The sequence below is a fragment of the Lissotriton helveticus genome, chromosome 1_1 (assembly GCF_964261635.1).
Source record: "Lissotriton helveticus chromosome 1_1, aLisHel1.1, whole genome shotgun sequence".
In the NCBI taxonomy this organism is placed as follows: domain Eukaryota; kingdom Metazoa; phylum Chordata; class Amphibia; order Caudata; family Salamandridae; genus Lissotriton; species Lissotriton helveticus.
Window position 1 is genome coordinate 1,678,209,820 of NC_136057.1, and position 22,955 is coordinate 1,678,232,774.

The 22,955-nt window shown below is 45.0% G+C and overlaps 1 protein-coding gene across 2 annotated transcripts in view; it reads right to left on the reverse strand.

Annotated features, from left to right (window-relative positions):
* ARHGEF25 (Rho guanine nucleotide exchange factor 25) overlaps positions 1–22,955 on the reverse strand; it is an 896,541-nt gene that overhangs the window by 84,816 nt on the left and 788,770 nt on the right. For both annotated transcript variants that reach the window (XM_078688964.1, XM_078688966.1), the window contains 3 exons: positions 12,604–12,654; positions 1,971–2,048; positions 1,451–1,642 (listed from right to left, as the gene is read on the reverse strand). In XM_078688964.1, the coding sequence (XP_078545090.1) occupies positions 1,451–1,642; positions 1,971–2,048; positions 12,604–12,654 (321 nt within the window). The remainder of the gene's footprint in view (positions 1–1,450; positions 1,643–1,970; positions 2,049–12,603; positions 12,655–22,955) is intronic.

Consider the following 22,955-nt stretch of genomic DNA (forward strand, 5'->3'; position numbering starts at 1 on the left):
GCACAGCAGGGGAATTATCCCCGCGTGTGAGCGTTCCACGGCTCATGACGAGCTGAGCTCGTCATGAGCACCGGAGCACCGTGCCTCATGACGAGCTCAGCTCGTCATGAGCATGGAAAAGGTTACGCTAAAAATTGATAAGCAAACCACCACATGAGTGAAGATGTTCTGCACCATTGTCTTTAAAATGAAACCATCTTATTTTATTTTATTTTTAGAGGGAACAGAGATGCATCTGATGTTCTAGTCTTTATCTTGCTAGTTTTGGAAAATGGCCTAGAGGTCTCCTTTTTGAACCTAAATGCTTCCCAACTGTCATTTTATGTCCATTTTGTACTATGGTCTTGATACTACTTTTGTGGCACCGCCATAGGGATTACAATGTCACTTTCCGATAGCCTTTCCACAGTGGTCTGACTGCCATTAAAAGGCTTTTGGAAATGGACTTTGGGACCAAAAACAAGGCCTGTCCCAAATGGGTCACTGTAAAGTGGCCCTGAGGGAACATGTAGTGCCCCCCACACACATTCATGTATGGCGTGCCATGCACTACATGATGCATGGCACACGGTGTATAGATGATCAGAAAGTGCTATGTTTATATGCGGGTTGTGCTGTCTCCCTTTTCCTGGGCCGCAGCATAGGGCGCCGTGTAAACATACCACTTTCTGACCGGCCGCACGGTCGTCGATCATAATTCGATGGTCGGACCGCAAACTGCTTGTTGGGCAGTCTCTTGACTGCCTCGATAGCTGTCGGCGGTCCAACAGCCAACACTGAAATAAGCCCCATAGTTTAAGTCATCTATTGTTTACAACCTAAACTACCTCCAGCATCTCAACTAAGAAAAATGCCTCTATCCCCTCGAACCCTCCATGGTTTAAGAATGGCTAGGTCCATTTGCTTTCTCTTTTCTCTGAATTAGGGTTGTGCTTCATCATTAACATCACACAGCTCTTTCTGTAAAAACATTCATGTAGCAGAACACTATTCTAGGCATACAGCCAGAGGCCGACAGAGGCTGTAGAACATGATATGTACCAGTTGATCAGAATGCCAGCGTGCAGTAGTTGGTTATGAGGGGACAAAAGAGAATTCTGTCACTATAAGAGCTGGAGACAGGCACTTTGGGGAAACTGGGATATTTTTGGCAGTCCAGTTGCTGCTTTTGCAATGCTAGGAAAGGGTATTTTATATGTTAACACATTTTTTTTAAATTGGAGACTCTGATAAGGCCCATACAAAGTACATTTTCTATATTTGCACTTCCAGAGAAGCACTACGAAGAAGGGCATACCAAAAAGAAATAAGAAATTCTTTGCACACATCTCAAGTCATCTGAGAACCATTCCAGATCATTTCCAACATGCAGAGTTCCTGATATCTGAATGTGTTCATGTTATTTTATAGACCGTACATTGGCAGAGGCATTATGAGGCCATCATGTTACCTTGATGCTATTCTTGAAGATGTACCCAGGCAAGGAAAAGCCTTTCTTCTTATCAATTGGTTCACTGAAGATGATGATCTGCTCAAAAAGGAAGACACGTCGCTCCTTTGGCCGGGTCAAGAAGCCGCCATCCTGCTCTCCGACACTGAATGTATCCTGCTGGAGAAGCTTTCCCTGAGCTGTGATTTTACCCTGAAAGATCATGCAGAATAAAATTGCGTAATAATTCAATAACCATTAGTGGGTTCATCATCTCACCATGGGATCTGAGCAGCACCATAATCGTTCTGGCTTCTGACCCTCTGAACAGTTTTATAAGCTTTATATTTTACAAACATCCCTTACCAAAAAGCAGTTGAAATTTCAGGGAAACACTGATAACAAGAAGGTGCCTCTGAACCTTTTTAAACGATAAAGAAAATGGGGAATTGCATTTGTTTTAAGAGACCATTTATAAAGATACTTATCTCCAGGATTTGGATATTTGGTGATCGCCATATTTTTCAGTACCATTGCTTACCTCAAATCCTTGCAGCCGCCCAAGATTCATCATATCATTGCAGCGCTTTGGTACGAAGCACATAACCTCGACAGCTTTCTGCAAAACATAGAACATCCCAAGGCGCACTTGAAATTATTTGAACAGATTTTGATCCTTCATAGTACAGCATAAGTCCCAAATATTTTATGTTATTCCTTGAAAATATACTGGGGCATAGATGTTGTCCTTATATCACAATTCGAATTCTGCTTTCAGCTCAATTGTGCCAATATGAAAGTCATACTTAATGAACATTACTGGATTTGCTCTTAATTGGCTACTGAAATTTCAAGATTTAAACCCAATGTCATTGATTGTTTCAGCATTCAGTTCTCATGAAAATTCCATATGCTTGCAGATAATGAGCTGTGTATGGTCATGAAAGCCTTGGCTTAGTAAGAAGCCAGCATCCCAGCCAGCCTACAACTCCAACAGTAATTATTGCTAATCCACATAAGGAATATGTTACTCTGTAAGCAACTGTTTCTGGTGCATAGTGCTGTTGATTCCTCCCTTAGTTGGCAATGCACATGGGTACCTTCTCCTTTGTTAGGTTGTTCTACTCACAGCGGGTGAGCGTAGAGATAGAGCAGTGGATAGGACAGTTGGGAGGCCAAGCAAGAAGCTATATACAAAGAATTTAAGTATGTAAGTAAAGAAGTGTACACCTGCAACAACCAGTGGCTTAAAGCGAGGCAGGTGGGCGCATGTGAATCAACAGCAATACACGCTACGAAAAGATGCTTTTACACTGTAAAAATCATATTCTGTTTGTAGAATATGTTGCTCTACTTAAACTGTAAAGCAGCAGTCCCCTGAACAACGGCACTGTATCTTGCAACACTATTATTTCTTTAAAAAACTTTAAAAAGGGTTTTTTAGCACACCCATTTCTTACCATTGGTGCTCTTAGCTGCTCCTCAAAGGTGAATTTCCTTTTCCTTCGTAGAGTTTCATGTTACTTCGGCAGCGGCTTTTGCCCGTCTGCAAGCAAATAAACAGATGCTTCTGGTGAGCATCTCACATCCTCTGCGGGAGAATAGGCTGCTCTAAATCTTTGGAGGTGGCATTTGAGAGTGTTTTCAGCGCTGAATGTGTCTTGGGTGTCACGCCTCTCTTCAACAAGGAGGTTGATTTCGGCACCATTGTGAGGTTTGTTGCTGATGATGTCTTAGGTGTTGGCTTCAGTGTCAGTGTGGACTGTTGTACCGGTGTTGACTGCAGTGCTGGAGTCGTGGTGACTGGCAGCTCCAAAGGAGCCTGAGGCTTCTGTAGGATCTTTGTGGCCAGAGAAAGAAGCATTGTTGGCTCAAAAGACTTTTCTCAGTGCCAACCATGGCCTTAAGGAAGCGATGACCTGACAGGTTGTTGTTAAGAGTCTAGGGTCGATGCCCAACCCTGTACACATAATCAATGTGCAGCCGTGGGTTGTGTGTGGGTGCCAGCCATACTCACAAATGAAGTGTTTCAAGATTTTTAAGCCTCAGGGTCTTGCAGTTGTTCTCCCATGGACTTGGAGTGTGGCCTCGCCTCTGAACTGGACTGGGTCAGCTGGGCCACTGAGGCATTGGCTGCTTCTTCCGTCTTGATGTCGCATTTTCCAAAGTTGCTGAGGGTGTTGTCGCACTCCTGTCTCTGCATTCCCTGAAGGGCCTAACTCCAGCTGCATCGGTACTGAAGAGTCTTCTTTAATCGGAAGGTGAGGCATGAATGGCACGTGGTGTCATCATGCTCAGGGGAGGGGCAGAGATTGCAGACTTGATAATGGTCAGTTCAGGGGATCTTTGAATGGCTCTGGGGGCAGTATTGGAAGAGCGTCATCTCCATCACTGACCTAGCATTCTCATCAATTCTGGAGACGATGGGCAGAGGGTACCGGGAGGAGGCCAGGACCCCATTGTGAGGCACCATGAGAGCCTGGTTTTGGTGTTCATAGAGTAGAGACAAAAAAAGAAATGGGATCGGAGATTCGTCACAGTGATTTCTTCCATAAGAACAGGAGTCAAGCGACTGAGAGAGCCTAGCAGTTGGCAGTGCTAGGTACGATCATGCAGCCCAATTGGTACACGACCGAACCAGTTGGTGGAAAAAGAAACCTAGCAATGGAGCCAGTGTGCATGCGCATTACCAACTAAGGAAGGCGTCACTATACCTCATGACACGAAAGACTTCTTCGAAACACAAGATAGCAGGAGTATGGAGAGCATGATTATCCACAATCACACATGCTATGAACATGTTTACTAATTTTGAAAATGATAAAATCAAACCAGACATAAATCGTTTTCAAGGTTTGTGATATAAGTAACATGCTTTTGTTGCTATGCAGTGCCTTCTTATTTTGTCTTTGGAAATCTATACACTGGGGAATTTATGGCAGAAGATTAACATTTCAGTATCCTAGTCACTGCTCCATAGGTTTAGAATTTTTGGTGGTAAATGATTCAGAAATTCAAGACATCCATGGCCATGCCACACTGGTGCAAGAATAGGTGTTTATTTTCTAATAACCAAACCCCAATTTTCGCAGCGTGGCAACCTTTGTCTCCATTCCTACTGAGAACACAACACCACATCACATCCACAAAGCAAGGATGAACCCTGTGTTTACCTGCTCTGTGGTCGATGATATGAGAACAGAGAAATATCCTAAATATTTCTATTCTAGAACCATCTTCTGCTTTCTTTCCATGAAATATTAACCCAGACTTTGCTGTGGCAGTTTTCCATGAGCAAGGACATGGATGAGACATGGATTTGCCAACTTTAAGTCTACAATTTCAGGGCAAACTGGTTATCATTCCAGCAGGAAGTCAGTCTCTCAACATATGATCCATAAGAGAAACTTTTTTTTTAAAGTGAAGGTCACCTCAGAAAAACGAATTCTGAGTTGTTTCCCAGAACAACTTTTTAAGTCATATGTCCATCTGTGGAAATCACAGGAATTACTGTTAGCATAAGCTGAAGCCATTTTGTTTGTGGCATCCATTTGCATTAGCCATGTTTTAGCCATGTGATTCTGCCGTCTTCACTTTTGCTTGCCTTTCTATTTCGCTTGAGTCATCAACTGTAGTTAACGTCTTCAGTACTGAGCCAGAGCACTGCGCATGCTCAGAAAGGCCTGTAGCTGCTAGAATGCACCTGTTTTAGAATGTAACTGTCAGGCTATTCCAACTGAAGTAGGCAGTACTATTTCCCTCCCACTTTGTTACCAAGCAATTTCTGTCTGCCCATGTTAGTCAATAACTATTCCTGTATATGCCTGTACCTCCTCTTTGAGTCTCCATGCTTACTCAGCAGTAAATAGGGTATAAAAGGCCTTTGGTTTCTGTATCCCATGGACTACCTCATACAGTGCCCGAAGGTGTTGTATTGATGTAGTCCCACTCATGAGTGATTAATAACCTTGTTATTTTATATGCCAGCTTCAGTGCCAATTTCTATATGTTGGTTTAAGGACGAGTGGACAGATAAGGATAAACCCCTGCACCAGTGAGCCCTTAAAAAGGCGAATTGTTCTACAAATTGGCCCCCAAACAGGTACTCATTGGAGACGCGGCCATCAGAAAGAGCGGTCTTGAGGGAGGGCCGGAATCTATGGAGGAGGTACCCTGAACGAGGAGACCCTTTGTCTTTGCAGACCAATGTGTTTTCCGGTTTTCCTAATCTGACCCTCCAGGTGATGGCCGGTCCCGACTGAGATCTCCTTTGGCATATGTTTTTCCAGTGACCATTGGGTCAATCCAGAGCTTGGCAGGTGGAGGCTGGAGACTTCTGTCATTTAGTAAAATTCGTAAGTAGAGATACGGAGTGCTCTTGAGTGTTCCGCCAGGCCATTTGGTAATTCAGTCTCTTCTTGTAAAGGCTTGGGGGTTTTACCCTATCTTGTTTTGGGTGGGTCTTCAGCCCCTGTAATAGGCATGCCTTATGATTTGGTAAAGGCACAGAGTGTTTGCAAACACTCTGCCAAACCAAATGGTAATTCGGCGTATTTTGGAAAAGGTCTGCGGCTAGAGCCTGTCTTCTTTGGTAAGGTCACTGAAGTGGCACTCTTGATTTTGGATTTGCTTGGCCAAGATTCTGGTTTTGTTTGTTTGTTTATTGCAACAAACAAAGGCAGGTAATGAGGAGATGTCTGTCTCTATGTTTTACACTTGAAATAAATACTATTTTATATAATATTATATTTTATTATAGTATTTTTGGCATGCCTGCTCCTAACACACTTCGTAGAATGTGTTGCTGTCTTGGAGGTACCAATATGGATTTAGAAAGTAATCAGCCGGCTCCCCTAGAGGGGATACTTAATAGGTTTATGTACATTACATATGGTATTTCTTTCATACATGTATAGTACACTATGGAACACATGTACAAAAAGGATCCTGATTTACGATGGCCAGTAAATGAGTCATTTGATTTTAAGAAGATTCAGTATGTTGAGCAGTGTCTGTTTCAGGGAAAGAGTTGACAAGATATGTTTGATTGTGTATTTTCTATTGGTTTGGTTAGAGTACAGTCTGTGGGCTGCCTCTTGTTTTTTTCCTAGTGTTGGTTTGTGGGTTGATTGTGTGTTTGAGTGTCTATGAGGTTTGTGGACTGACACTGGTGGTAATACTTGTGAAGTACTTGTTTGAGTGAGTAGCGACTGTACTCTTTGTGTAAGGATGTCTTGACTTTGCAAACTGTGTTGTGTGTTATGAGTGTGTGGCCCCTTCTTAAAAATGTCTGGAATTAGCTCAATTTGGTTTGTTGTCGTCATTGTGTTCTGCAGATTCCATTGGAACAATTACACTTTAAACTTCAAAGAATGAATGATATAAAATATGTTAAGTAACTGCACGATACTATGGCAAGTAAAAACAGTAACAAAGTATAGATGTATGTACATTCTATTATTATATTGCCACAATGGTAAAAAGTTAGAATAAAAAATGGAAGCAGAATTGCCTAGCATTCCATATAAAAAGAGAAAATGTTATCTCACAACAAATAAAGTGCTTTGAGACCTTTGAGTATAGCCAGAGTTATATAATGTTAAAACTAACTTTACGTAGAAAAAAAAATGGCACTCAATAGGGAAAGGTAGGCCTCAAGGAGAAAAATGAATTTGTGTGTTTTATGCAACTAGGACTTAACAAAATTAAAAATAGATGCCCAACATGTTGTTAGTATTGTCTATCAGTTGTGCAAAATGTTAAGGCACTATCCTTAGATACATTATATTAAATATTAAAAGTCATTCACATTATATGAGTAATTGGTTGCTGCTAAAATAAAAGTGTCCTTCTTTTACCACACTGCACACAATAGATTGTGACTGGCTTGGAATGCCTGGCTTTTAACTGAGCCTCAATCCCAGCACCAGAAAGAGAGCTCTTAACAGCTGCTCAAGTTGTCTGTCCAAAGGAAGCTGTCTGTCAGAGCAAAGGGAGGTAATGAGTGGCTTATCTTTTTGGGGTTTCTGTGAGGACATTAGAATACAGCACATTGCAGTAATATTGGAAACAGATGGCATTATAAGGGGCCCTGTGCCATTAAATTTCAAACAGGATTTACCAGTCCTAGGCACAAGGCCTTTTCTCCTGAAAAAGTGTAGAAACCACGCCTGCCGGTCATAAAACACAGCTGAATAAATAACACAGGCTTTACCCAGGCACAATCTAAAAATAAACACTGTGGCAACTAGGTTTTAAGTTAGTACAAAATGGCATAAAAGCACGTGCATTAAAGACTACTAATTTTGAAAGTTACAAATACAGCTTCATTATTGTGGATAAAAGAGAAAGGATAAAAGTAAGGACTTAATTTCCTGTAGCTTTCCTAAAAAGCACATCTGTGGATCTGATGGTATATAATTACTGCTTTTTAAAAGGTGAAAGAAAATTTCTGTGTTTCAGTAAATTTCTGTGCTTAGTTTCAAAAGAAATGTTGTAAGTGTTATAAATAAATGCATTTAAAGACAAAAGGAAAGGAATGAGGCTTGCTTTTCATAAGTAGAAACAACAAAAGGGTTAGTGATCATTATTCAAGAAATGACTACATGAAGAACAATTATTAAAAGTCATTGCACTAAAATCATTTTTGCATTATCATGATCTTCATAATGTCACTAACATCACTGTGAAAATTCAATAATATTTAGCACTGTAGAAAATTACCATGGGGAAAGTGTGCATTAAGATTTCTATCTCCAAATGGGTAAATATTTGTTGCACCAAATTAAAAGGGTGAATATTAGTTTATCTAACAACGCCAATATTACTGTCTCTTAGTGACAAACGTAAAATGTAGTAAGGCCTAATGGCTGCAGTGTCAAATACAATCTATACATACCAAACATCCTTAAAATCACCTCCTAGCACATGGAGAAAGGACGGTGTCTTGAGAAGGATGTCTACAACCTTGCCAAGTGTGGTTGCCTGGAGTCTCGGTGGCGCATACGTGCAAATTCGGGTCATGTCACGCCTTCCCCATTGTCCTGTGACACCTACGTATCTTCCCATGAGATCCAGCCAGTGACGTACCTCCCGCAAAGGGGGTAATTTCTTAATTAATATGGCTACCCCCGTGACCCAGTGGAATAACTTGAATGTGCAAACACTGTGTATGCCCCTTGGCCCAGGAATATACAGTGGGTACCCTGTAAATGTGTCTCCTGGAGCATCACTACATTTGGGTGAATTCTCCTAATGTATTGCACCACCAGGCCCTTTTTAATTTTGTCCCTCAGACGATAGATGTTCCACGTCAACACCGTGAGACTTGGCCTTACAACAGGTGTAATCTCGGCCATGGGGTATGGTCTTTCATTGTTTCAACTGTGTATGTCAAACTCAGAACACCATCCTACACCCTTAGGGGTCTTTGTCCCTTAGTAGGCCACGCAATCAACAAAAAGCAATAACAAAACACAACCATAACTTGTATTCCTCCCACCATACCACCTCATTCAAGAGAAACAGCAGTGTGCCGGAGAAGACGGAGAGGTGTGTCGGCCACACCCACAAGGAATTACTCATCACCCAACAAAGTAGCTCCTAAGAACTTCCAAACCATGTAACAATGTGTACGAGTACATTTTCACAAATCTTCGCTAGGGGGCATGTGGAGAGCTAAACATTTGGTTGAAAAATCCCTTCTGCCGATATTTAGGTGCATGATCCTGACTCATTCATGTCCAGTTTTAGCAGTTTTTCCGGTCGTGGTTGCAGGCCAGTCTCTGCGTCTTGCTCCATGGCAGGGATTTCAGCAGCCAAAGGGTATATACTCTCAGATCCCGTGGACAGCCCGGTCTCGTCAGGATCCGAATAGGCCTCCAGTGAGGTGGTACCAGTGTGGCCCCAGTCTCTGCCAGGTCCGGGTCATTTCCTATGCCAGCAATGCGTCTCTTGCCCTGGGTAGCTCCTCTCAGAGTGTATGGCGTTTCGGCAGCAGCACGGCTTAGACTCCGGCTCGTTCTGCGCTTCCTCCGCACCGAGTCCTTTGGTCTGATCTCCAGTGGAGACGTTGGCTGTCATGCCAAATCAGGTATCTTTAGGAGTGTTGAATCAGCCTCCCCCAACCCAGGCCCACGCTTCCTCTGGAGTTTGAAAGAACTGGGTCTTTCCTGAGTAGATAACATTCAGCTTCGCAGGAAAAAGGAGCATGTACTATATTTGTAAGGCCTTGAGCTTCACTTTAACAGAGTCAAAAGGTCTTTGACATTGGACATCCTGGCTGTGGTCTGGGAACACCATTAATTTAGCATTTGTGTGTCAGACTTGTTTTGGCGCACGTTTTGCTGGATCATATCTCTGTCCAGGAAGTTAAGGAACCTCGCTATTATCGGTCTGGGTGGCGTGCCAGGAGGCGGCCTTACACTTAATGCCTGGTGTGCCCTCTCTATGACAAAGCATGCCGAGAAAATGCTTGGGTGAAATAATGTCTTTGTGCCAGGCTGCCAAGAACAAGGGCACATTGGCTCCCTCCACCCCCTCCGGAAATCCCACAAAGCAGAGGTTATTTCTCCAGGCTCTGTTTTCAGCATCTTCCACACACCACAATACATCCACGTTAGTGGTGCGAAGTTCCGTCACCCCCTTCTGGAGTTCTCGTACCGTGTCTTCCAGCTCTGAGCCTCACGTTTCCACTTCCGCTACTGTCTCCGATATCTGGCAGAGATCTTGTCACAAAAGTCCCACCTTGGAGCATACCTCTCCTATTTTGTTTTCCAACGCCTCCCTTGAGGATTGTATCGCCGAAAGCAGTACTGCCGTGTCTGACAGGGGTTGTGTACCCTCTGTGGCCTCTGCCTGTGGACTTTTATGAAGTGGTCTAGCTTTCCCTGACGGGACGGCTTGGGTCTTTATCTTTTGCCACTATTGTGTATGGACCAGGCCAATGATTGTGAGTGATGTCCGTATCTCACCTTATGTAACAGCAAGGAGACAGAGGAAGAGGACAGTGGGGGGCAGTCAGTAACCCGCTCTCCTCTCAATGGACCGACGTGATCTCCTCTCCCCGGCGGCTTTCAGTGATAATGAGACCAGTCTCCTCCTTCAGTCCAGAAGTGGGCCCCCATCAAGTCGGCACAGGGTACCTTCTCAATGGCTGGCAGCAGCAGCCAGTGCAGTATATGTTGCCAAGTCTCCTTCAATCCCCATAGGGTGCAACTCTGACCTCAGCCTAGGTCCGGTCAGTGGTGTTCTTCTGTGGGTCAGGGGCCCGGGGGCACCTCTCCCTGTCTCATCTTACCGGTAGCACAGTTGCTCCGCTGTATCACCACTGACCCCTCTCCGTTCTGGATCTTGACTCGATGGGCATGCCCAGTCTCTACCGTGCGGCCTCTTTCGTCCGCGCGGCAGGACTCTAGTCCATCGGCTCCCACCTCCCTTGTGTGGAGGATAGTAGAGGATTTGTGGGGCTCAGATCCATGTCTCGCCACAGCTGCCCCCTCGGATCACCGGCAACACAGATACCCGCTGGCCCCAAGCTCCGCGAGGCCAGACAATCCGCTCCTTCGCTTGGCCAGCAGCACAAACTCCTCTTGCTCCGCAGGGCCGCCTTCTAGACAGCAGGCCGGCGGCTGTTCTTTCCCTTCCCGCCCTACCTCTCAGGTCAGCTGATGACCCACAAAGGCCTCTGTTTCTCAGATGTGGGCCACGTATTACCTATATGCGCAACCGGTCCGTTGCTTTGCTTCAGCCTAACCTGCCGGGCACTCTATCTAGTGGCCGGCATGGGCCGCGCGATGTCTCTCACCAGTGGCCGCTGTAGCAGTTGTTGGTGAGGGAGTGCGGGGATAGAGGGGCGTCAGGCACAATACCGTGGACTCTGGGCTGCAGCGCTCTATCTGTAGGCTAGTCTAACAACAAGTGGTTCTGTCGGGTAGAAGGTATGTTACTTAATGGTGCAAATAATGCACTTGTAAAATCCGATAGCAACCTTTGTACAGCGCCTGTGTAGTAAAACAATTCTCTTTGAAGAAATGGAAACAGAAATTTAAATGCTTTGTGCTGTTTCTTTGTATCAGAATTCAACATAAGATAATAACATGGATGGGTGGGTGATCTTGTGACATAAGTGCTCAGTGCTTTACAAGTGTACAGTATATACAAGGTGGTTGTGGTTTTTACGTACAGGTGAGAGATAGGCCAGATAATGCTTTCACACCAAAGACTCTTTTCTTTTGTTGTGTGGGGTCTTGGTTAGTCTGGGCCTTGAGTAAGCGTTGACGTTTCAACCCTAAATGTGCCCCTATTGGTGGTCGCGCCGGGTCTTCATCAGGACAATGTGTCGGGAAGGGACGTTGACTGCCCTAGGTGGGCTGGACGTGTCTCAGCCAAGGTTGGGGGACACTCGAGGAAATTTCAAATTCGGGTCCAAGCGATTATTGCTCTGCGTTTCGATGATATTCGGTCAGTGAGGTTGGGCAGACGGGCCGAAGTTCCGTCTGTCCGCTGCATACAGTCAGGAGTCTCTGTAGGCTGGTACATCTCCTCTCTACCTCAGCAGTCATGCAGGTGAGCCTCCAGCAGCAATCACTCTTGGCGGGCTACTATCTTGTCAGGCGCCAGCAAGAGAGACTCCGTACCAGGCATGTGTCATCCTGGCAGGCAGGACGGCCCGGGAACAGAAAGGTAATCGATCAGCAGTATGCAGCTATCTTCCAACACCACTTGGGAGGCTTCAGTTTCCATTTGGAATGGCAGGATATTGTTCAGATTAGCTGCTCCGGTAGGAGCTCTCAGTGAGTACGACGTACTCAACCATGTTGCAGGCCATGCCCCCTTGTATAGAATCTTGACTCATTGTCATTGTACAGTCTTGTGCTGGCCTTCCCCTGCCCAGCAGTGTGTCTCATTGCCCTCACACAACAATGTTTTGCACTTGCACAAGATTTCCATTGTGGTTGGATTGTTTTGAACTGCTAGTAGTTGATCAATTGTGGTGATATAGGTTGAAGAGCCTATTGGGAAATTTGTGGATCTATAATGCCTCTTATGTGAAGCTTATGCAGTCATTTACTAAAATGTATGCATGCAGTGTTTTTCCAAAACAAGCTTTACATAGTTTGTATAACATACTGGATAGACATAAAAGAGAACAATAATGGGAAGCAAGCGCTCACCTCCAGCTGAGTAATATCAACGCCTGCCTTGCTGTAATACTTCAAAAAGTCCTGTTTGGGGTAAGAAGAAATAATAGAATTCAGTACAAATATACATGTGGTTTCCTACAAGACCTTAATAGTGATGTATTTCATAATAAGGAACAGCTGCCATCTACGGCCCAATGAGATTACATAATTGGAACCTAGCAAGAAGTTGTTTGCTGTGTCTCTTTGCTACGGGCAAGTTGCCTTACTACTATGTTTAAGTGAAGTTGCCTTACTACTATGGTTAAGTGTTAACCAGGTGGGAATCAATGTCACTCACTGGAAGGCAGTGTCACTCACTGACTGACAGTGACATTCCAGGGTAGTGTCACTTACAGGAAACACTTTTGCCACTGACTGGAAAGCAGTGCCACTTATTGACTGCCCATCTCAATCACTATGAGACAGTCTCACTCACTAGAAAGGGATGTATGACATCACAACGCATGCTTTCACAACGCATGCCATTACGACGCAACTTTTACAACGCATACCATTACAACGCATAGTGCTTTGGGGCGCTGGATAGTGAATAGTTTAATTTACTATTCCAACTCCAGTCCCCGTGGATAGTAGGGAAGGTGTTGGATAGTAAATTAAACCTATTCCCTATCCTAGAGCGCCCCCCAGCGCAATGCGTTGTAATGGTTTGCATTGTAAAAGTTGCGTCGTAATGGCACTGCATAGTAAAAGTTGCGTTGTAAAGGTTGTCTCCCCTAGAAAGTAGTCTTCATGTGAGTTAGTTACTCTTCCTGTGAGTAAACCATCCTTCTAGGGAGTAGGTTTAACTCATACAAAATCCTTGACACTTAAAAGGAGGTAGTCCAAGTAAATGAAAGTTAGCGTAATTCACTCAAAACAAGCATTAGCAATGTCAAAAGGTCTGTCTTATAAACAGAAGTGCCTTTTCAGTCATTGATAGGTTTAGGTACTCAATAGGCGATTATAAATGGTACTATACCACTCTTTCTTCACTAAGGCATTTTTTCATCCATCCACTGACTCATTTTTACATTCACTAACTTATACATTCACTATAAAACATATACACAAAATCAACAATATATGGAAGATAAATTACAAGAATAAAAGTAGAAAAGAAAAAACATTATAAGGCCTAAACATGTCGGGCATATGGTTTCGGTAAAAAACCAAATGAACGGCTGTTGTGGGAGACCATCTTGCAATGACACTCTACATAGTGTATCATTGCTTTAAAGATCCACAGCGCCACATTTAGAACCGAAGTGTAGGCCACCTTGGCATGGTAAAGCAATGACACTCTATGACCAATGCCATTTCATGATGGTTGCCTGGTTTAGAGGCAGTTGCCATATAGGAGGAGATGCAGTTCAAACGATGAAATGAGCTTCAGGCAAGCAGGCCATTAGGACTGTCTGGGGAGCTATAGTATGGTTCAAAACTAAAATAAAAAGGAGTAGGAAAGAAATGAAAGGGGACTGCGAAGGAGACAATAGAAAACTAGGACTGTCCAAACAGCAGTGACACTGAAGCTCCCTCATTTCAGGCAGAAGTGCATGTGTAATCAGATAAATGCATTTACTCACAGTGCAAGAGAGCCATCGACTGAAGTTGGCTGACCCATTTCCCTATGCATTACACTGTCCATAGATGGAAGCAGAGAGCATATGACAGTCTTAAAGACCAGTAGAGCAAAAGGGTTGATCCAAAACCTTCCAATGTATGTGTTTGTGTATATACGTTAAGTGTGTATGCATGCATGTATGCACATATGCATATAATTATTAATACATATTTTTTATTACTAAATGCTGTCAGACAAATTAGCCTAATAAATGAAACAACGTGGACGGACCTGTTAATGAATCCTTGAGTTTTTCTGACTCAGTGTCAAGGAATGGCGCACAAAAATCCAGTGGATTTGAAAGAAGAACCCTCCCCCACCAACCGGCTGGTAGCATGCTTCATCATCGGGTTCCCAGCTGAGCTGCCGAGTGCAACCCAGCTGAGCTTCAACGCCTGAGTTACAGCGGAGCAGTTTTTTTTATTTGACAGTGTGGTATGTGCTCAAAAAGTGGTGAGGTGAAAAATGTCTCTAGGATTCTCAACCGGGAATAATTTATTCACAGGGTCCTAGGACACGTTAAAAACAAAGCAGGGATATAATGAAGATGAAAAATGGGTCTTCAATATCTCCTAAATACTGATCAACATGTTTCAGCCTCCCTGATAGTAATGAGGCTTTCTTCAGGACCAAGGAACGTGAATAGTGATGTGGCTACAAAAGTGGAGATAGCCATGTGAGTTGTGAATTATTTTCAGCACACACGCGAAGGTGTGCTGTGCATGTGGTGGTGTAGCCTTACTTACGGACCCACTGACTAGTTGAAATACCAGTTCTGAAAGGTTAAAAGATCAAACGGATCCAAGAAGAGGGGGTCTCCTGTGGTCAAACATTTGTCAAGGATGAGCACCAGTCTTTTAAACCTACTACGGTCTTCACTGGATCCTGACGATCACATTAGCCTGTCAGGCCTTCAGAAGGGATTCTAGCAAGAATTATTACAGTGCAAATCTTCTCTCACTAGAGTTTGTCAAAGGAAGTGCTCAACATTAAACCCTTGCCTACAGAGTTAATAATCTGTGAGATTTCAAGTAACCAGTTAGATCTCTGCAGGTTTTAATACTGTGGAATAACAATATACTCCTTAAGGTCTACTGACCCTAAAATATGAGTTTCATAATAAACAAGTCAGGGTTATTTGACTATGTCTTATATTTTCATATTGAACAGATCATACCTATACCTGAAATATGTTTTTCCCAGTGGAGCAATCAGGCCTACATCCTTTGTTACTGGGTTGCCCCCATAACCATCTCAGACTTACTATATTGAGCATAAGCTTTCCCACAAAGCTACCATTAGGTAACCCATAGAATATTTGCAAATATGTCAAAAATAACAGTACTCAAATTAATATAGAATTCCCTCCAAAGAGAAACTAATAAGGATTTTCATAGTACAAATCTTCTATCACCGTGGTTTGTTTGAGTGGGTCACCAGTGCCAAAATACTGGCCTGCTGCTGGTAGTCTTGGAAATTCTAACCAAGTAACTGCCAATAGGCTTTTGTTAGATGTGATAACAATCCACCATTAACAATTAGTGTTGAGTACACGCTTTTCACAACATGTAAGTCAGGCCTACTTGACCAATCCACCATTAACAATTTGTGTTCAGTACACACTTTTCACAATATGTAAGTCAGGCCCACTTGACGTAAAGTCCCTATGGTCCGACTTCATGTTACGTGGGCCTCGACTCAATCTTGACAAGAGGAGGTTGCCATCTTCCCTGTCTCACAAAATAGGAGTCACCATCTTTTCCGATTCATGCAGAATCACTATCATGTCTGCCATTCAACACAGATGCAGTTTGAGTTTATCTTTCTAAGAACAGTGAAACCGTCAAGCCCTTCGATGCAACATTTGCCTGGTCAAATGTCAACTTTCTACCATGTCAAGGTTAATTATGAACACATACAGACATATACCCAAAATAACGTAGTCTTAATTTACATGCTTTACCTTATACGTTCATAAGGAAACGTTTAGGATGCATACCTTGATGCACATAATCTAAGTCAGACATTCTTAAACTTATGTTATAAGTTCCGACCTCTGATTAATGTTAGTACATAAGCAGGGCCACTGGATCACTTGTTAGCTGATTATCACCCGAGATTCTGCCAGAGATGGTCTCCCCTATTGCCACACAATTCACACTTCGCGGATGCTACATCTTGCCTGAAGCTGATAATGCTGCGTCCTGGAGGAAGACCGACTGACTGCCACTGCAGTGTGTGTTTGCGGGGGAATTCATGCTGGCATAGCTAAAGGTGCAGCGTGTGAGCACTGTAGGCGAGAGGGAAGGAGACCCTGAGGTGCCCCGCATGACTCCAAAATGGCGGCCATCCCTCCCATTTTCAGGTATGGCACAGGGGCACCCCAGAGGCACCCTGAGGGGGGAAAGCAGTAATAGCAGGCCTCCAGGAAGGGTCTTAGCAATCATTGAAAAGGACCCAGATGTGGGGACCCACAGGGGTTTTCACTCCTTGCCTGACCTTAAGAGGAGACTTTTCACCAAGAGGAGCTCTGAACCTGGAGTCTGTCCCTTCCTCACCTCTCCTCTCACCATCTTTGGACCAGTGGCCAGCAGGAGAACATTGCGGAAGGCTCTCCCCAGTAACAACAGGACCGATGTCTCTCCTGACCTTACTTCCCTCCTCCCCCTCCTCCTTACCCCCTAACCCTCTTGAGTCTTGACGTTGGATCACCTCCTGTTCCTCTCTCTGTTCTGGTGGAACCCGAAAAGCATACATGGCCAATTCCCGGCGGAGCTGCACCAACAGCTATAGGGGAGATTGGCTCCGGCACACCGCCATGGCCGTCACCTACCCAGCCGGACTTCTGACATTTGTCTCATTTCTTCCCTGCCACTGCTTTTGCTCTTTAATTACTTTCCCGTTGAGACCTTGCTGTTTGGCTGATGTCCGGTGGAGCTACCTCATAGCTAAAAAGGAGATGGACTGTGGACTTCGCCCTCGGTCGTCACCTACCCAGCCAGGCTTTGGGCAGACCCTCCTTTGTCTCTCCATTCTATCTAACTCCTACACCTTTACCCTTCTAAACTCCATTTATTTCGTCTTCTACACTCTTGAAATATTTTTCTAGTAACTGATGTAACGTGCAACTGAAGTAATTTCATAATTTCTGTGGAACCCTACGTAAAGCGCTCTGATACCTCCGGGTCCAGCCAGCGCTATATAAAACTTTTTAAATAAATAAATAAACACTATCTTTGTGCTGCCACTAATAAAGATAGCCTTTGCTGTCAACAAGTTATGCAGTGCATTTTCTCTCCCTAACAATCTCTAGACTGCAAGTTGCTCTGACTTCCATGCTACTGCAGTATAGCGCATAGAAGTAGATGTTAGAGTGATAGGTTCCAGATTACATTTTAAATGACATTTTAACAATGATATTACTGTTAATTTATTCTAGTTATTTATAATGTACCTTCTTGCACTTTTTATAACATTAGGTGTAGTTGTTTTAGATGTACTGAGAAACAGATTGTTCCTGTAGTAATAAATACCTGTAGTGATAAATATTTTTTACTTGAAAGTGCTTATTCTCCTTAGTAAAGTCTGTGTGATACTGTGAATAACGAAATAAGGTTTGTTTCTGTTTTCACTGTGCCCCTGATCCCTTCATGGGATTGTTAATAACCAAAAAGTAATACATGTATAACTTTATTTCGATCACAGAAGGACCTTAAAAAGTACACATCACAAGACTAAAATAAAACACTTTAAGGATAAAACATATAAAAACCATTGTTAAAAGAGCACATGGCTACCATAGAAAGCAGTAAAAGATAAAAACAGAGATAAACAATTCATCCAATACATTTAAAACGCTGGATCCATAGTGAATACCAGTATTTGGCCAAGCCAAATACTTTTACCCTACGTGTGTCCGTGAGCAAAATTCTCATCACCCCAAGGTAGTGGCCAGGGCCGACCAGTCTGCACAAAGGGATAATCCACTTGCGCCTCAGGGATTTGTAATGGAGACAAAAAAATAGCAGGTGTACGATAGATTCTGGACTTGTTTTACAATATGGACATAGGTCATCAGTGGAGACATTACAATGCCACTTGTTACAGAAAATTTAGGGACTTATAGCGAAATTGTATGAATAGATTACGTTCTAAGGGGGGGACAATTTCGTCAACAGTGGCCTCATAACTTGGGACAGATTTAAAACTAATAAAAGTGGGATCATCTTGGAGGCAAGTAGATTCAGGTCTGTCTCAGGTTACAGATTGAACACAAATAAGACTCAAATAGTGATGAATTATAGCTCACTGACTCCAATACAAGGAGTCTGTAATACTGATACTTATCTGGGGATTAAAGTTTCTGCCAAATTAGAAGAAGTAGTCGCATTAAACTATGAATCATTGTTGAAGGAGACAGTTATCTCATTAAACAAGCATTGGAAAAGCAATCGGGCTCGAATTTATTTGAGTTTGAGCTAATGGCATTGTAAATGGCAATGTCTTTTCGCCATGTGTTATGGAGTGTGTGCATGTGGTGTGTAGTGGAATTATGTGGGTTAGATTGGAATTGTAGCAATGGTGGCATGCTGTGCTTTACATGAATATGTTTAAAAGTAAAGTGTACCATACTGAGATTGCTACAATAGTTAATTGTGGATGCGTTAACAATTGATGCATGCACTGATGGCTGGTGGTGTGTGTGACTGCCTGTAGAAATTGTGCACTGATGGCTGGTGGTGTGTGTGCTTGGTAAAAGGCTGCACTGCCGCCTGGAGGTGTGTGTGCATGGTGGAAGGGTGCACTGACGGCTGGTGGGTGTGTGGTTGGTAAAAGCGTGCACAGATGGCTGATGGTGTGTGTGTTTGGTGAAAGCGTGCACTGATGGTTGCTGGTGAGTGCGCCTTGTAAAAGAATGCACTGACGGCTGGTGTTGTACGCCTGGTGGTGTTTGTGGTTCGTGAAAGCGTGCATTGATGGCTGGTGGTGTTTGGCCCTGGTGAAAGCGTGCACTGACGGCTGGTGGTGTGTTGTTGTGTGTGTGGTTGTGTGTGTAGTGGTGAGTGTGTGGTGGTGAGTCTGTGGGGGTGAGTGTGTGGTAGTGAGTGTGTTACACCAATGTGGCGCACTGGTGCCACTGCACCTGCTGAAGCAATGGTAGCTACGCCACACTGGTGCCACTGTACCTGCTGCAACAATGATAGCTACACCACACTGCTGCCACTGCACCTGCTGCACAATCATAGCTAAGTAACACTGATAACACTACACCTGCTACACAACGCCATCTACCACACACTGGTGCCACTGCACCTGCTGCACAATCATAGCTAAGCAACACTACCACTGCAACTGCTCCACCTATGGTAGCTACCACACACTGGTACCACTGCACCCGCTGCACTAAACTGGTACCACAGCACCTGCTCCACCAATGGTAGCTAAGCCTACGCCACACTGGTAACACTGCACCTGCTCCACCAAATATACTTACACCACACCGGTACCACTGCACATGCTGCACCAATGATAGCTATGCCACACTGGTGCCACTGCACCTGCTGCACAATCATAGCTAAGTAACACTGATAACACTACACCTGCTACACAACGCCATCTACCACACACTGGTGGCACTGCACCTGCTGCACAATCATAGCTAAGCAACACTACCACTGCAACTGCTCCACCTATGGTAGCTACCACACACTGGTACCACTGCACCTGCTGCACTAAACTGGTACCACAGCACCTGCTCCACCAATGGTAGCTACGCCTACGCCACACTGGTACGACTGCACCTGCTCCACCAAATATACTTACACCACACTGGTGCCACTGCACCTGCTGCACAATGGTAGCTATGCCACAGTAGTGCCACTGCACCTCCTGCACAAGGGTAGCTATGCCACACTGGTGCAACAGCACCTGCTGCACAATCATAGCTAAGCAACACTACCACTGCAACTGCTCCACCTATGGTAGCTACCACACACTGGTACCACGGCACATGCTGCACTAAACTGGTACCACAGCACCTGCTCCACCAATGGTAGCTACGCCTACGCCACACTGGTAACACTGCACCTGCTCCACCAATTATACTTACACCACACCGGTACCACTGCACATGCTGCCCCAATGATAGCTACGCCACACTGGTGCCACTGCACCTGCTGCACAATCATAGCTAAGTAACACTGATAACACTACGCCTGCTACACAACACCATCTACCACAAACTGGTGCCACTGTACCTGCTGCACAATCATAGCTAAGCAACACTACCACTGCAACTGCTCCACCTATGGTAGCTACCACACACTGGTACCACTGCACCTGCTGCACTAAACTGGTACCACAGCACCTGCTCCACCAATGGTAGCTACGCCTACACCACACTGGTACCACTGCACCTGCTCCACCAAATATACTTACACCACACTGGTGCCACTGCACCTGCTGCACAATGGAAGCTATGACACAGTAGTGCCACTGCACCTCCTGCACAAGGGTAGCTATGCACACTGGTGCAGCAGCACCTGCTGCACAATTGTAGCTATGCCACAATGCTGCCACTGCTCCTGCTGCACAATGGTAGCTACGCCACACGGGTGGTACTACACCTGCTGCGCAATAATAGCTAAGTAACACTGATAACACCTCACCTGCTCCACGAATGGTAACTACGCCACACACTGGTGCCACTGCACCTGCTGCACAATCATAGCTAAGCAACACTACCACTGCACCTGCTCCACCAATGGTAACTACCACTCACCGGTACCACTGCACAAGCTGCACCAATGATAGCTACGCCACACTGGTGCCACTGCACCTGCTGCACAATCATAGCTAAGTAACACTGATAACACTACACCTGCTACACAACGCCATCTACCACACACTGGTGCCACTGCACCTGCTGCACAATCATAGCTAAGCAACACTACCACTGCAACTGCTCCACCTATGGTAGCTACCACACACTGGTACCACTGCACCTGCTGCACTAAACTGGTACCACAGCACCTGCTCCAGCAATGGTAGCTACGTCTACGCCACACTGGTAACACTGCACCTGCTCCACCAAATATACTTACACCACACCGGTACCACTGCACATGCTGCACCAATGATAGCTACGCCACACTGGTGCCACTGCACCTGCTGCACAATCATAGCCAAGTAACACTGATAACACTACACCTGCTACACAACGCCATCTACCACACACTGGTGCCACTGCACCTGCTGCACAATCATAGCTAAGCAACACTACCACTGCAACTGCTCCACCTATGGTAGCTACCACACACTGGTACCACCGCACCTGCTGCACTAAACTGGTACCACAGCACCTGCTCCACCAATGGTAGCTACGCCTACGCCACACTGGTAACACTGCACCTGCTCCACCAAATATACTTACACCACACCGGTACCACTGCACATGCTGCACCAATGATAGCTACACCACACTGGTGCCACTGCACCTGCTGCACAATCATAGCTAAGTAACACTGCTAACACTACACCTGCTACACAACGCCATCTACCACACACTGGTGCCACTGCACCTGCTGCACAATCATAGCTAAGCAACACTACCACTGCAACTGCTCCACCTATGGTAGCTACCACACACTGGTACCACTGCATCTGCTGCATTAAACTGGTACCACAGCACCTGCTCCACCAATGGTAGCTACGCCTACGCCACACTGGTAACACTGCACCTGCTCCACCAAATATACTTACACCACACCGGTACCACTGCACATACTGCACCAATGATAGCTACGCCACACTGGTGCCACTGCACCTGCTGCACAATCATAGCTAAGTAACACTGATAACACTACACCTGCTACACAATGCCATCTACCACACACTGGTGCCACTGCACCTGCTGCACAATCATAGCTAAGCAACACTACCACTGCAACTGCTCCACCTATGGTAGCTACCACACACTGGTGCCACTGCACCTGCTGCACTAAACTGGTACCACAGCACCTGCTCCACCAATGGTAGCTACGCCTACGCCACACTAGTAACACTGCACCTGCTCCACCAAATATACTTACACCACACTGGTACCACTGCACATGCTGCACCAATGATAGCTACGCCACACTGGTGCCACTGCACCTGCTGCACAATCGTAGCTAAGTAACACTGATAACACTACACCTGCTACACAACGCCATCTACCACACACTGGTGCCACTGCACCTGCTGCACAATCATAGCTAAGCAACACTACCACTGCAACTGCTCCACCTATGGTAGCTACCACACACTGGTAACACTGCACCTGCTCCACCAAATATACTTACACCACTGCACATGCTGCACCAATGATAGCTACGCCACACTGGTGCCACTGCACCTGCTACACAATCATAGCTAAGTAACACTGATAACACTACACCTGCTACACAACGCCATCTACCACACACTGGTGCCACTGCACCTGCTGCACAATCATAGCTAAGGAACACTACCACTGCAACTGCTCCACCTATGGTAGCTACTACACACTGGTACCACTGCACCTGCTGCACTAAACTGGTACCACAGCACCTGCTCCACCAATGGTAGCTACGCCTACGCCACACTGGTAACACTGCACCTGCTGCACAATCATAGCTAAGTAACACTGATAACACTACACCTGCTACACAACGCCATCTACCACACACTGGTGCCACTG